This window comes from Styela clava, chromosome 11 (assembly GCF_964204865.1).
Source record: "Styela clava chromosome 11, kaStyClav1.hap1.2, whole genome shotgun sequence".
NCBI classification, from domain to species: Eukaryota; Metazoa; Chordata; class Ascidiacea; order Stolidobranchia; family Styelidae; genus Styela; species Styela clava.
Genome location: NC_135260.1, coordinates 16,629,918 through 16,644,629, shown reverse-complemented (window position 1 = coordinate 16,644,629; position 14,712 = coordinate 16,629,918). Strand labels below are relative to the sequence as shown.

At 34.2% G+C, this 14,712-nt stretch overlaps 1 protein-coding gene and 1 long non-coding RNA gene across 3 annotated transcripts in view; one reads left to right on the top strand and one right to left on the bottom strand.

Moving 5' to 3' along the window:
- Window positions 1-2,275: 2,275 nt before the first annotated feature.
- Window positions 2,276-11,390, bottom strand: LOC120347661 (uncharacterized). Its single transcript, XM_039417717.2, has 11 exons — window positions 10,680-11,390; window positions 9,899-9,963; window positions 9,664-9,765; window positions 9,051-9,168; window positions 8,662-8,725; window positions 7,353-7,491; window positions 6,933-7,044; window positions 6,241-6,440; window positions 5,636-5,740; window positions 4,969-5,101; window positions 2,276-3,616 (listed from the first exon to the last, which is right to left on the bottom strand). The coding sequence occupies exons 1-11, from the start codon at window positions 10,819-10,821 to the stop codon at window positions 3,498-3,500; spliced, it is 1,299 nt and encodes a 432-aa protein (XP_039273651.2). The 5' UTR covers window positions 10,822-11,390; the 3' UTR covers window positions 2,276-3,497.
- A 1,319-nt stretch (window positions 11,391-12,709) lies between these two features.
- The window catches only part of LOC144429940 (uncharacterized), a 63,402-nt gene continuing 61,399 nt past the window's right edge, over window positions 12,710-14,712 (top strand). For both annotated transcript variants that reach the window (XR_013479189.1, XR_013479190.1), the window contains exon 1: window positions 12,710-13,565. This is a non-coding gene — a long non-coding RNA (uncharacterized LOC144429940). The remainder of the gene's footprint in view (window positions 13,566-14,712) is intronic.

Here is a 14,712-nt window from a genome sequence, read left to right as displayed (position 1 = left end):
AAAAAATCAGTGTAGAAATAGCTGTGATAGACTAGGCTAAAATTCTCTACCGTTACTTTTAAAAAACAGATTGTTGTATGCGATGAATCATAATGATAGTTTGAAACACATACCCCATTTTACAAGCACAAACTCGCAAAAGCACTCTTAAAATAGCCCGAAAATTTTGCAATGGTAAAGTATGGGAATAATTTTTCGGGGGTCATAGGTCGAGGAAAGGTCCATAGAAGTTTTTATACACGAATTTTTAATGGTGCATCAGTGTTTAATAAAAATAACTAAAGGCTTCACATAATTTCCTTGAAAAATTGAGTCCGTGGTTCGAATGTCTTTGCGATAGTGCAGGAGTGTTCAACCCGCGGTTCGCGAGCCGAATGCGGCTATTGGACCGGTTTCATGCGGCTCTTTTAGCCCTGGTTAATTTGAGTGAAAAGTAAGATGCAAACTATAACTTATCATTTTCGATTAAACATATTATGATTCATCGTGCATTCGTCTTGGTCTCTGACTGGTTGGCCACCACTGCGCTAGTGGATCCGAAGGCTTATAATGCAAGGATGCTGTAGCAGGAATAAACATATCATACTATGCAATTCAAGAGTCCTGCTGCCCCCGAACACAAATGTATTTCTATAGCGTTTCGTCTGATCAAAATCAGATTTCCTTAGACAAGCATTTCTAAGTAAACTTCAACTAAAGTCGTAGTTATTTATCGACTGTATTTATCGCTTTTCTATTTAACCAAGGAAGATATAATGGCACTTAAGATATTTAATTTGCAACCAATTTTTGGTAACTCAACGAAAAACTTACAAATAATCACCGAAACATGAATGACCTTCAGAGCAAAAGAAGTGTCCTAGCGGTTTCACAAATTGCAACTGATGGCTGATTGGTCATTTGTATGGAAATACACAAGAAAATGGATGCTTAGGGATACATCCGAACGAAGAGTACATATATATATATATATGAATCGTTTTGTTATTTTATTGTAATTATAAATCTTTTTGTTAGTACTGTCTTTTTTATTCTTCTTGATGTGTAAGAATCGACCTTCTCGTTAACTACTGAGCCGATTGATTTAAAATTTATAGTGGTTTAACCACTGAAAATTCCAAAGCAATTGATCCAGTAGTTAATGAGAAAAAGATTTTTCTACGAAAAAAGGAAAGAATGAGTATCTACAATTAACATAATAATCCATATGTCTACTTTGTGTCAAACAAGAAGAACGACAACAACGTATTAACAAAACGATCTATTTCGCGTTCTTCGAATTTGCATTATCGATTCAATTACCTTTGGTTATTGAGTCTTCACTACCAATTAACATATTCCGTTATCGATCTAAATATTTTTTTTTTGGTCTCTGCTTCCAAATTAAAAACAGAAATTTCGGCGATCTGGTTTTTCATAAGGAGGATTTTATATATTTTAAAAAGGGTTAGTTGAAAGTACCAATCTATCCCTACACTATCACACGGAATTTGGGTCCGGTGACTCCGGTCTTTCCATAAATTATATTTCGGTATTAAACGCGCACTTCCTCGACTGGCTAATGATTGTTAGCTAATCAAAATCGTTTATTATGGTGTTATGGTTATTTTCAATAATATTCCATACTATAAAAGTCATTTTATAAAAGGAAACTTTAAAAGTGTGGCTAATGATCCAAAATAAAGAATTGGGGTACGGCCCAAATCATATACTCGAATGGTCCGGATTCGGACCGCCAGTTGAGTAGCCCTGCGCTAGCGTACAAGAAGGGTGTTTACTAGTTATTTGTCGCCGAGGTCTGATTATGCGTGCACGTTGGTTCTGGGCAGTGGTGGATACAAGTCACGAAGCATTCAATGCTTAAGATTTAATTTTGGTCAGCCAGCGACAGAAGGCTGTCAAGTGTAGACCGGACTGCTTTCGGATGATCAAGCTTTTCTCCATTTGCACAAGCTCTTTCGTATTGTGCGTTTATAGCAGTGATAGGGTGATACAAACGGACCACATTTCACAGTGGAAATTAAGTCCTGAAATCTTTGGAGGTCATTAACTGTGTCCCTGATCAAGTAAGGTTGAAGACGTTTCTTCACTCCTAAAATTCAACGATCATTTTAATCACTAAATTTAATTTTATGTGCATTAGTTTCATTGAATTCGTTGGTTTTACTTTATATATCTTGTACCATACCGTATGTGTGAATCATAGTTTTCGAACTGGAGTTTTGTATGGTATGTTTCTTTAGGGTATAATGATAATTTAAGATCCTTGCAATAGTTCGGAATACAAAAATATTTTTTTATTATTAAATCAATGAAGTTCCGGGAAAATACTAATCCAAAGGTGTAGAATGACAAACAAGGCCAGCAAGGAATGAATAGAGTAATCAAAAACCTACAGCTTAAATGGAAATGTGTTGAAATTAGGTGTAGGTAACATGCTTTGAATTTGTTGGACAGTTGCAATTAAAAAATATAAACAAGATAATAATTTTTAAATTGAACCAACAGGTGGCAACTAATTGTGTAAAATAAGATAGAATTATTGAAAATCCTCAAAATACATTATTACAGACAAATTAGCACACATAAAAGACAAATAATACTCTCATTGCATGGAATTGCAGTGGCTGTAAAATTTGTATATATATATTCAAGTATAAAATTAAAGATAAAGTATACAGTTTTTTTATAGCCAAATGCAATTATAAATTAATCCATATTTTGCAACACATTAAGACAGTACATCAAATTATTAATATCCAAATGCAATAATATGTGCCATTTTATAAAATGATAGATTGATCGTTGACTTATATGAATAATACTGAATAAAGCTTGCAAACTATCTTGTTGAGGCAGTCCGTTAGTTATAGAGGAAACAAATCTATAAAACAGTGGTTTTCAACCTTTTTGGTGGGGCGGAATGTAAATGAAACATACCAGAGGCTCAAGCAACCCCTGTGCAATAGTTTAATTGTCTTATGAATAAATAATAATTCGAAACTGTATACATATTCCAACCTAATACTGGCAAAACAAAATGATTTTTGAAGCGTAGCAAGTTTAATAATAGTAGAAAACCTAAAGAAAAATATATGGGGTGACTAAAAAAATGGAACCCAGGTCATTTGAAATATATTCAATGGGTTCTGTTTTTGGATCACACCCTGTACCGATACCAATATAACCTCTTGGATTTGATGTAAACCTGCGAAACCCCCGGACTGGCCTGGCAAACACTAGGGTGCCACAGAACCTTGGTTGAAAACCACTGATTTAGAAACTAGAATCCCAAATTAAAAGTTCTCTGGGAAAAAATGATGAATAATATATCAAATATAAATGTGGCCTACACTAATCTGTACTATGATTCTGTAGTGATGTATAATATAATTAATGATTTCTGCTTTTTATATTCTACTAAATTAAGCCTGGAACATGTTGGTCCATTTTATATCACTGCACATCTATTAGTTCATAAAGAAATGTGTCATGTGCTACTTTTTATTAATAACTTCATTTTTGAGTCTTTCCGCAATCGATTTCCTAGACGCCAGAACTTTATCTTCTTTCGTGTCTGACTTTTTATTATCACTTGTAGAAGGTTCATCAGATGCTTAAAACGACAAGAAATGTTGTATTATGAAATTACCAATATCATTAGCTATAAATATTCAGTTAAAAGTGATGACCAAAAAACAGGCCACCCTATTAGTTGCATTCTATACAATTAGAATAACACATAGTTCATTATTATAATTTCAATCAATGATAAAGCCTTCCTCAATTGAGATAATATGGTATCAATGCTAAGTTATTCAAAATAAAATTGAACCATAGTTCTAATATTTCAGGAATGCCGATTACAAGAAGTGAAATTTAGAATTGAAGTTTATAAAAATCGAATGTTGTCTGCATGAAGAGCACGATTAAATTTTTGTCATCGATATCAACAAGACACAGAGCCAATAATTCATGTTATGATAGAAACCTGAAGATTCAGTCACTCTTGGCTTGTATCAAATACAATCAAGCATGGTCTCAATATTTATTCCAATAACATTGAGATGATAAGGCAGGGGTCGGGAACCTTTTTGGTCGTAAAGAGAGCCATAAAAGGTACATATTTTCAACTGCCTTTCCGTGCAAGACATATAGCATTTCTTCACTTAATCAGGTCTGAAATTTTTACCTGAAAGTTTTACTCAAACACATACAATGTCAAAATACATTTAATGTGACTTCTGATGCTGCATGTTGTCGATGCGGGCCTAGAACGGCTGCTCACATGCAGCACAAGTTAAAATCTACGATACTCATCACCCTTCTTTCATTCAGGCATATCCGTATTATTTAAAAAACTAGCTTTGCTAGTCCGATTTGAATATGACAAATACTGTAACTAGTATGTACAAAGGGACGAAAAGCTTTATTGTATTGCTCCGCGACTCTATCACTTTGTGATGTCAAATATGTTTCAGAATCCCCTAGTTTTGTCACAATGCCTGTCTGGCAACTCTCTTAGATAATATAAACCTGCGCTGGGCATGCGTTCTCAAACATATTGGCAAATTTTCTGCCAAATTTGACTATAAAGAGTTTGAAATCTCGTAACGATAGTAAGCTTAGCCATAGAATACTAGATTTTTCTGGGAGCCATATGCCGTCACCAAAAGGGCCATCCATATATGGCTCGCGAGCCATGGGTTCCAGACCTCTGTGATAAGTTATCGTTTTCTAGTTATACCGCAGTTAATATAATTTCTGGTTAACAACCATTCATAATAGGATACACACAAATATTGTAATAAATAATAATAGATTACGAATCACACACCACTTAATCAACAACCAAAAATTATGTGACTAAGTAAGAGTGCATTTTTTCGAGCAGTTACGATGAAGATAGGAAATGAGATTTTCACCAAACATATATATCAAGTAAAAACTCAAGGAAACAGTACTCACTTTGTTTTTGTTCAATATATTCAGATAGTTGTTTCTCTCTCTCTTTTCTTTTCAATGCGAGTAATTTATCACGTTGCTCTTGTAGATAAGCTTTACGTTTTGCTAATTCTGCAGGATCAATTGCACCATGTTGCTACATAAAATAATGAATTAATTGTGGTATTCAAACTCCATGTATGATATCAATCAGAGGCCGAATAATATCAAACATAAAGAGATTGTGAGATATTTCAGTACAAACTAACTCAGTGAGCCCAAACAGCACAAAGCATTTTTTCTTTCACCTTTTTTTGAGATATTTGTCTTAATGTTAGAACAGATGATTGGGATTAATAATGATTAGAAATAAAAGCATAATTCATCAGCAGTTCAATTAATACAATAGATTTAGATGATAAGACAGTTCAAATTACAAAAAAGTGCTGACATTGAGCCACCTTTCTGAGCCTCAATCAAAAATGAATTATGAAAGTGGTAAAAGTTAAACATGATTCTCCTAGTCAGTAGATTTGGCTTGACAAGAATAAAACTCCATCAAATAAAAAAGTACCCACACTGAACTCCAATGCTAATAGAAAGCAAAGTTGAATACCACATTCTGAAAAATACTTTATTAATCTACTTGGGTAAAAAAGAATATTTAATTTACAGATTATATTATACTCACCGCTTTGCTTGCACCATTAACATTATGAGTTGGAGATTCGGTAATTCCCTTCATTGCACCATCTAACCAGGCAGCTGCAGCCTCAGAACTGGACATTTCTTTTTGCTGCAAAATGTTAAAACAAAAATAATTTCATAGATATCCTTTGTAATCATTACCAACAAACAACAATAATATTAGACTAAGATATGATATATTTTGGTGCATCATTTTGATTAAAATAGAACCATGGATTATTTCATCCTAACATATATTTAATTATTTATATTTTTCAGTCGTGGCGGCATTATTACCATAAGGAAGAAAGACTTTCCGTTAGCAAATAGGGTATTAAAAACTCATTAAAGATCTCAAGATCGTCTGTCTATCTCATCAAACACTATGATCTATAGTTGTAATAAATTTGCTTTTATCTTTACGTTTTTTTGTATTACAGGGGAGTTGGCGGCTTGATGATGGTTTATAGAGGGCTGTAAAGAGGAACAACGATTCTTAAAAAACGGAGAACCAATGCCAATCTACTTCATTTTTAAAATACAACACAATATTTGTAGAAATTTCATTTTTGATCAGTGATGTTTAAACACACTACTACTCTAACTAACCGTTCTTAAAGGAGGAAGATCATTTGCCTTTGATGTCGGTTGTGGTTTCTTGACTTCAGCATCTTTAGGAGTAAAAGCTGATAATGGGGACAGTGAAGCTACTTTAGATTTATCTGCCGGTTCGCTGTATGAAGGTGCAGAATCGAGAGACGACGCAGAAAATCCTTGAGGTATATTCATAGTATTGCCGCCAATTTCAACTTCAAGATAAATTGGTTAAGAATTATAAGACCTTATGAAAAGCAAACATCATGCAAAAAAGAATCATAGAGTTTGAAATTTGATTTATTTTTTGATAATTTTTTGACTAATAAATCTAAGAAGTCTTGCGACTGAAATAAATCATCAAATCAAATGTCACAACATTCAACAGAATTCATGATTTTATGGCAAATTAGCTTATTAATAAAAAAATTTGTTATCTGAATTCTTGAAATATGTTTCGCGTATGTATGCAATTTTCCATTTCAACTCCATTCATTCAGCGATATTTAAACACAGTAAATTCCAGTTTAAGTAAAAATGAAGAAGTACAGAAGAAAATCTAACACTTGGACTGATTTAGAGAACTTCTAAGTTGCAAGTTTTTATGTCAGTTTATTTGGCAGCTTGCTATTTAATTGAGATTGAAATCAGTTTAATTTAATTATAGTGATCCTTCAAAATAGATTGTTGCAAGTAACTCTCCTCACCTGGTTTTGTGAGGGATATTGATTCCCCAGATTTCTTTGTAGAAAGATGAGTTTGAGTTGCACTTGCATCATTTGAAAGTGACATGGATGATTCCAGTGATAACCTGATCGCCTTTAAATAAAAAAGCGTTCATTACCAATCATTTGTTAACAGGTTCAAATCTCATAGAAGCTGATTATATGCTACAAAAGTGTCTTGACACTTGACAGTGCTGGTCCTCTATGTACATCCATGCAGAACCATCCAGGTCCAAGAACAATTAAACAGTCAAATATTACCACTACCGACCTGGACTAGTAGCCGTACAAAAAATGTGGTTTACCAAATGATTAAACCATCAAATCTCCATATTCAGGAAAAATAGAAAAAAAATGTTGGAATGAGTTTTCAAAATAATGAGATCAAGTTGATAAACAAACCTCTTGGAGGAGTTTACGTTCCTCTTCAACAAGAGCATTCAATCTTTCCATCTCCATTTTAGAAAATTGTATTGCGAGTTCCATATCTTCCTTCTCTTGCTTTTGCAACTTCCTATTTTTCAGAGAATGCTTGGATTTCCTTCAAATATGAGATAGGAATAAGGATCAAAATATGCTGACATGAAATATAGATAATGTATAATCACCAATAAGGTGATTTAATTACCTTGAACATGATTTCAGCAATAATTTTCCAACTGGTTTGCATGGGTGGCCATAGATAAATTCTATCAATCTGTCTTTAATTTCAGAATCTACAAGTGAACGCCCTAACATAGGCTTATTTGAACAAAAAAGCAATGCAAAATATAATATGTGTATATGAAGTTGGTATTGGCAGGAAGTGAAGAAGGAATATGTTATATATCGCATTTTTATAAAATAGCAAATTTTGTGGTAAAAAATGGCAGTCACAAGTTCTACAGACTTGAAAGTAAATAAATGTCTTTTTGTAGGTCTGCAGTGGTTCTCAACCTTTTTTCATTCGTGGCCAACTTTATTTGCACAAAAATTCCTTAGCCCATCTACTTTCTCATGCAGGGGAAAAACTACAGGAAAAAACAATAATTTCTTTTCGCAAAGATAGTCACATCCACTATAATAATTAATATGAGAATTGCCACTCAGTAGCAAAAAACAGCATCATCATTCATTGCTACTACAATCAAAGTCCAACTAATTCATCAATGAGAATATGGTCAGGGACCGAAGACTTATCGATCGAAAGTTAGGGGTTCCCCCAAAACAGAAACTGCGGTTTCGATTCATCCACTCTCACTCCACAGCGACAACGTGTGTCCCATCACTAATTAATCAATAACTCGCTAATTATACGACATAATTCATCCAAAATAAATAGGCTTCTGGTCCGAAAATTTGGAAGAGATTCAACATCGCTTTCATGAGATATCACGTAACATACGAAAGTGTCTAACAGACAAACAGACAAATACCTATAAACATACTTACAGATCTTAAGATCGATAAGTAATAACTCCAGCCATTTTAATCAATTTGTGGCCTTCCAGAAAATGTTTCTGTGGCCCATGAGCCATGGCCGACTGGTTGAGAATCGGAGATGCTTACATCTTCACATAACTACTGAGCATTTAGAAAGATCAGTCCAAAGCAATCATACTTATCTAAAAAACCATAGTTTCCCTCCACAATCAATATTCACTGACTAGAACAAACCCACATCCTATATTCCTATCCTGTTTATATGTATTTAAATGTAGACAACTCTTACTTGAGCATTTTATCCATGGCTTTTGTATTTTCCTCAGTATACATAAGTTCATTCTTCTCAGAACCTGATAGTTTAAATACGTAAAAAACAAACAATGTTGTTTGACCAGATGATGATACTAGATAAGGTAATACAAACATTGAAGTATTTACATATTTCACATTATCTAGAGCTAATAAGTGATTTAACATATTAAAATCTGTTAACAAACCAAGTTTGACTACAAGAAATTTGGAAATGGGTAGGTGTGAAGTATCAAACCAAATATAAGTCAAAAGAATTAAGAAATCACATTGTTTTTGGTCAATTAAACTGTGTGAGGCATTATCATCTCATTTCACCACAATTAGAATAACTTTCACAATGAAATAGATTCACCGATGACTAACCTGCATAATTTTGTTGAAGCATATTCAACGCTTCTCTTTGTACTTCAGCATTGTATTTCAGCATTAGTCGTTTAAATAATAAAAAATCATCAGCAGCCCAAATATATTCAAAATTGCCCTTAAAAGAAGAATAAGTCTTGAACTGCTTTCCTAACCAGGGTAATTTATGACGGGATTTTCATATCTATCTCGGAGGGTAGGAAAGACAATAAAATGGCTCAATCATGTGACGTACCACAGTCTCTTGTCCATTATAGTATATACAATTTGACTTGTCCATTATAGTATATGCAATTGGACACAATTATAACCGCACATTACATTGAATGACAGGTGCAAGTTGAAGCTATTTTAGACACTTTTATTTACCTGCTAGTAAATATGCATGAAGCAAATCTTACGTGTTTAGATATTTATGCAACGGATAATTCAATCAATTCGAATCAACATCAAATAAATGGGTTATTTCAAAGTTGTTTGAAAAACTTTCAGCATGCAAATTCAAAAATTTCTCAGAAATGCTAATAACTTATTAATAAATAGGCTACATAAGCGCAACAGGATACATTTTTCACAGATGAAATTTAACAGCCCCCATGAGACAGATACTTACATCTAACTTTGCAATGTCTCTGTTATTTATAGAACAAGCTTCTGAAAACTGGGATTCCGTTAACTCTAATTCCTTCATGTACTTTGCCAGTAATTCCTCAACCTGTAATATCCAAATCCAATATATGAATCAAGAGATTATTAAGAATTAAATCATAATTTTAATTTAAAGATGTTACTAATTATTGGGAAAAAAATGAAGACTGTGAGCATAAAATCATGAGTAACTTTCTTACCATTTTTTTATATCTTTGATGAATTTCAGTATACTCAAATTTATTTTCTTCGCTGTCAATAAATTCTGTGAAAAAAAAATAGCATAATTTTGTTCTACTAATTATAGTTTAGATTTTACAAGAGTCAGTTTACACTGGTGAACTAACTTGTATATTTCCATTACAGTATTACCGTAGTTATTTAGAGAACATTTATTTTTATTTATAGAACAGCTAAGCTAACAAACTATCGATAGGCCATATTCCACTTGTCCGTCAACTGTGGGGAACCCTCAAGCTTGCCACAATTATTGTCATACCAAACTGCCAAAGGGTCACTCGCATTAAATATAAGGATAAGATATCACTGGTATCCAGAAACGGAGAAATCCGACAAGGCAGCTTAATCATATGGATTTCGAAGGCTTCTCGAGCGGTTACAAGTCTATGTCGGGTATGGGATTAGTTAGTCCTGTGGCTGGTGTATTCAGAACGCTTAGCACTCAACTAGTCTCTCACAGCAGCACAGTATTACAGTATCAAGACATCAGAACAGTCAGAAAGTGACGAGCTGGTTAACTTACAGTCTTAAGTTAGTAACCACTATTCAGACTAGATAGCTAGAAATCAAACTTGTGTACCTAACCGTTTGAAACCACAATAAAAAATGATAATTTTACAATAAAAGGCATTCTTATTGTTCTTAAGACATCACCACACTGCTTCAAGAGAAATGATCTCCTAACTCTGTAGTGAATAAATGGTATTATACATTTGTGCTATGTAAATAAATTTTACCCACCTCCACAGCATTCTTCTACAAAATTTAAAACTGGAACCGTCCACATTGGACTTCTCAAATATGCAACAATGCCTTCAACAATCCACGAAGTGTCTTCATTTTCCTTTTTGATTGATTTCTTGGAACGTTCTTTTTTAAACATCCTAACCTCCACTGATTCCACCAGTTACGGTACCGGTACTGAGTTACATGCAATGATAGGAAGTCTTGAACATCACAGAATGCAGAAACAGGAACGGGCGAGAGAAACAGTGAACGGTAAACGCAGAAACGAACAAATCGACAACCGCCCTTATACCGTCAGACCGTACCGTACGGTACCAGTATAACTAGACTATCCGAAAAGTAGGCTTACCGCGACTATGCAAATACTGAAATAGGTCATACAACACGGCAGATGTTTACTGCGAGGTCACCTGCTCACGACAAAACTAGCAAACTGGTTGCAGAGTACAAGGAGCAATTTCACAAAAAAACAAATAAAGGTAATACTACCAAATATCAAAATTGAAAATAACCCAGTCAGTCGGAGCAAAAAAGAAAGAAGTACGGTACCGGTACTGGCGCAAGTTTAATTTTATTAAGTCGAGTTAATTTTTTCCAATCAGTAAAAAAATATCACAAGCTCAAATTACGAGAATATGATAATTTATACAGTTTTACCATGAATACTGGAAAAGGGGGGAAGTCGCGGGGATAAAAGGCTGGTTATAGAGCAAGGGCTTTGGTTATCGAGCAGCGACCAGCGACGCACAAGGTTCAAATATCTAATTCAAAAAGTTTGTTTGAAAGAATTGTACAGTTTTGAAACTACTATCATAAGGCTTTCATAATATGGTAATTCGATTAATACATGTGGAATGCCTATACAGATCTTGGACAGCAGTGAGTGGACTGGAAAAACGTCGTATAACATAATCTTCTTCCAATTTGGCATCCAAATTGTCCAATTTCTAGTTCTACAGTCCTGCGAATTCGGCACTGAAATTGTCGTGAATCAATAGGTAGATATACATATAAGTTTAAAACCTGTATATATCGCAACTTAGGTCACCAATAAAACTATACCCTAAAAACAATTTGACCACTGACCAAGGTTCCCTCTAAGCCGCGCAATTGCGCAGTAGCACCAGAACATTTTAGGCCGCGAGCCGAGGCCATTTATCTTTCAGTTTCGTAGCGCACATAAGGTAACTACCTGAAAATGATTTTAAAATGTTCCTTAGAAATTTAGTAAAAAATATTGCCTTGTTCCCACTTCCAAAAGCTGCACGTTTTACAGAAAAGACGTTTTTACTACAATAAATATGTGTTACCATCTGTCCTATTTTCTCTGCTTTTCCGGTATCAGGGGCCAATGAACGCAGACTTCTGCATGACGTAACAATTAAATTAGTCAGCTGTAGGTGGATCCCCAGTGGTCGGATGAATATCAGATGTACTACTACTGCTCGCTTTTGCGTTGAGTAGCCTTTCCATAGTTTTTTCAGTTATTATTTGTGCATATATACGCTCATTGAGTACATCATATAAAATGTATTATGTATTCAAGGTATTTGTTAGTATTTAGTGGTATTTTTACACTCATGCTGTTCCAAATATGATTTTCTTCCTCATTTCAGATACTGTACTACAAAAGAAAACGGCAATGTTCCACCAATCCGACCTAACGCAGGCTCTAATCCCTGCTGCTATCAGTGCTATAAAATGGATTAAACAAGAAGTCTTGAAGCGTGAAGGTATAAGAGAATCATAATAGTTGCAAACAGCTTAGATGGGCTATTTATTGGACACGTAGTGGACATAACGATCGTTTCAATATTATGTTGTTGTTGTTGTTGTTCTTGTTCTTGTTCTTTGACACGTTTTTAAAAAGTCGCTTTTCTCTTCGAATACTGGACCAATTGCTTTGAAATTTTCAGTGGTTAAAGATTAATTTTTTCGCTAGAACGCTATTACTTTTGTTTATTCTTAAATTTTATATGAATCCTATGAGATATGATATTTCATACAAAATTTCGTGGTATTTATTTTTACTCATGGGAACACTGTTTTACACTTATTTCAAGCGGTTTCGCGATCGATTGTCTTGCTCAGTACTACAGCTACTGTAGGTCGGTACTGGTAAGTTGCCATACCGGTAGGTACCGTAACGCAGTGAAATTGACTTATTCCTTCCGCGGTATTACTAATGCTGCAATGCAAGTTTTATAGCCTATCGTATGCGGAACGGAATATCAGACCTACAGGTTCGGTACTGGTAGCTCAGTACGTAAGTACGAAACTGGTACTGGTGCCGGTGTCTTACCACAATGAAATTACCGTAACTTATTCTTTCACGGTCCTACCAGTGCAGTAATGCAGTAATGCAAGCGTTGTAGCACTTGTAGCCTACTATATTTGTTTATTTTGATGAGAGTCTACTGGAAACAACATACAATTTGAAAGGGAAGAATTGTTCTGTGATCAATTATCTGTCCTAAAGTGTAAACAACATAAAATTTGCAAGGGAACAACTGTTCTGTGATCAATTACCGTACCAGTATATGGCCTACAGTGTACAGGTAAGATGCTGGCTGACTGCTAACCGGTACTGGTAGCTCAGTACGTAAGTACGGTACTGGTGCCGGTACCGGTGTCTTACCACAATGAAATTACCGTAACTTATTCTTTCACGGTCCTACCAGTGCAGTAATGCAAGCGTTGTAGCACTTGTAGCCTACTATATTTGTTTATTTTGATGAGAGTCTACTGGAAACAACATAAAATTTGAAAGGGAAGAATTGTTCTGTGATCAATTATCTGTCCTAAAGTGTAAACAACATAAAATTTGCAAGGGAACAACTGTTCTGTGATCAATTACCGTATATGGCCTACAGTGAACAGGTAAGATGCTGCCTGACTGCTAACTCAGTACCGCTTTTAAAAAGTCACGTTTTTAAAAAGTCGCTTTTCTCTTCGAATACTGGACCAATTGCTTTGAAATTTTTAGTGGTTAAAGATAAAATTTTTCTCCAGAAGGCTATTACTTTTTTTTTCGCTATGACGTCATCAAAATTATGTGACTCTACGTGTTCATATATTTGAGCATAGCTCTCTTGTTCATATTGAAATACTTTAGCACTTTTCTGCAATTGGAACTGCCCATCAAACTCATGTTGAATATAAAATGGATTAAACAAGAAGTCTTGAAGCGTGAAGGTATAAGAGAATCATAATAGTTGCAAACAGCTTAGATGGGCTATTTATTCATATTGAAATACTTTAGCACTTTTCTGCAATTGGAACTGCCCATCAAACTCATGTTGGAGACTTCATTGAGGTTTTCAATTCATTTTTTTCTCAACTTTGAAGATCTTTTGAGGTTAACGAGGCATTAATAAATAAAGCTGAGGAATTTGTTTGTTCACTGTATGAAGAGGATATGAAGAATGTAAATGATACCAGGGCACGTCTATTTAACACTGGCAAACATAAGGATTATACTCTCCCACCCAACAATGATTCACTAAAGAAGCATGTGGCCCTCAAATCAGTTCTTGAGTTGGCAAACTGCAAGTGTAAGAAAAATAGTCTTGAAAGAAAAATAAATATAAATAATTTATGCAAGTGTGCCAAAATCAACTTAAATTGCACAGATTTCTGTTTTTGTATTGACTGCAAAAATCACGGTACACTTTTAGAGGAAAAATCGATTTTCGAGATAGTGGATTTCGAAAACAATTCAGAAGAAAGTGAAATAGATATTGCAGTTGATTTAATAAGTATCATTTATTTGTTAGTGTCGTAGTCCTATTTCTAGAAATAATATTGCCTTTGTTCAAATACATAACCACATAAACTAAAAAAAGATTAATTGTGATATTTCTGTTCACTATGTTATGTACATTTTGTATATTCATTTATAGTCCGGCAGAATCGGGCATTAACATTGTTTTGGGACATAAAGTTTTTTTTATTGTTTAGATATAATGTTTATGACATATATAATGATACCCAGGTGGGTGTGGAGTATGTAATGTTGAGCAATTTA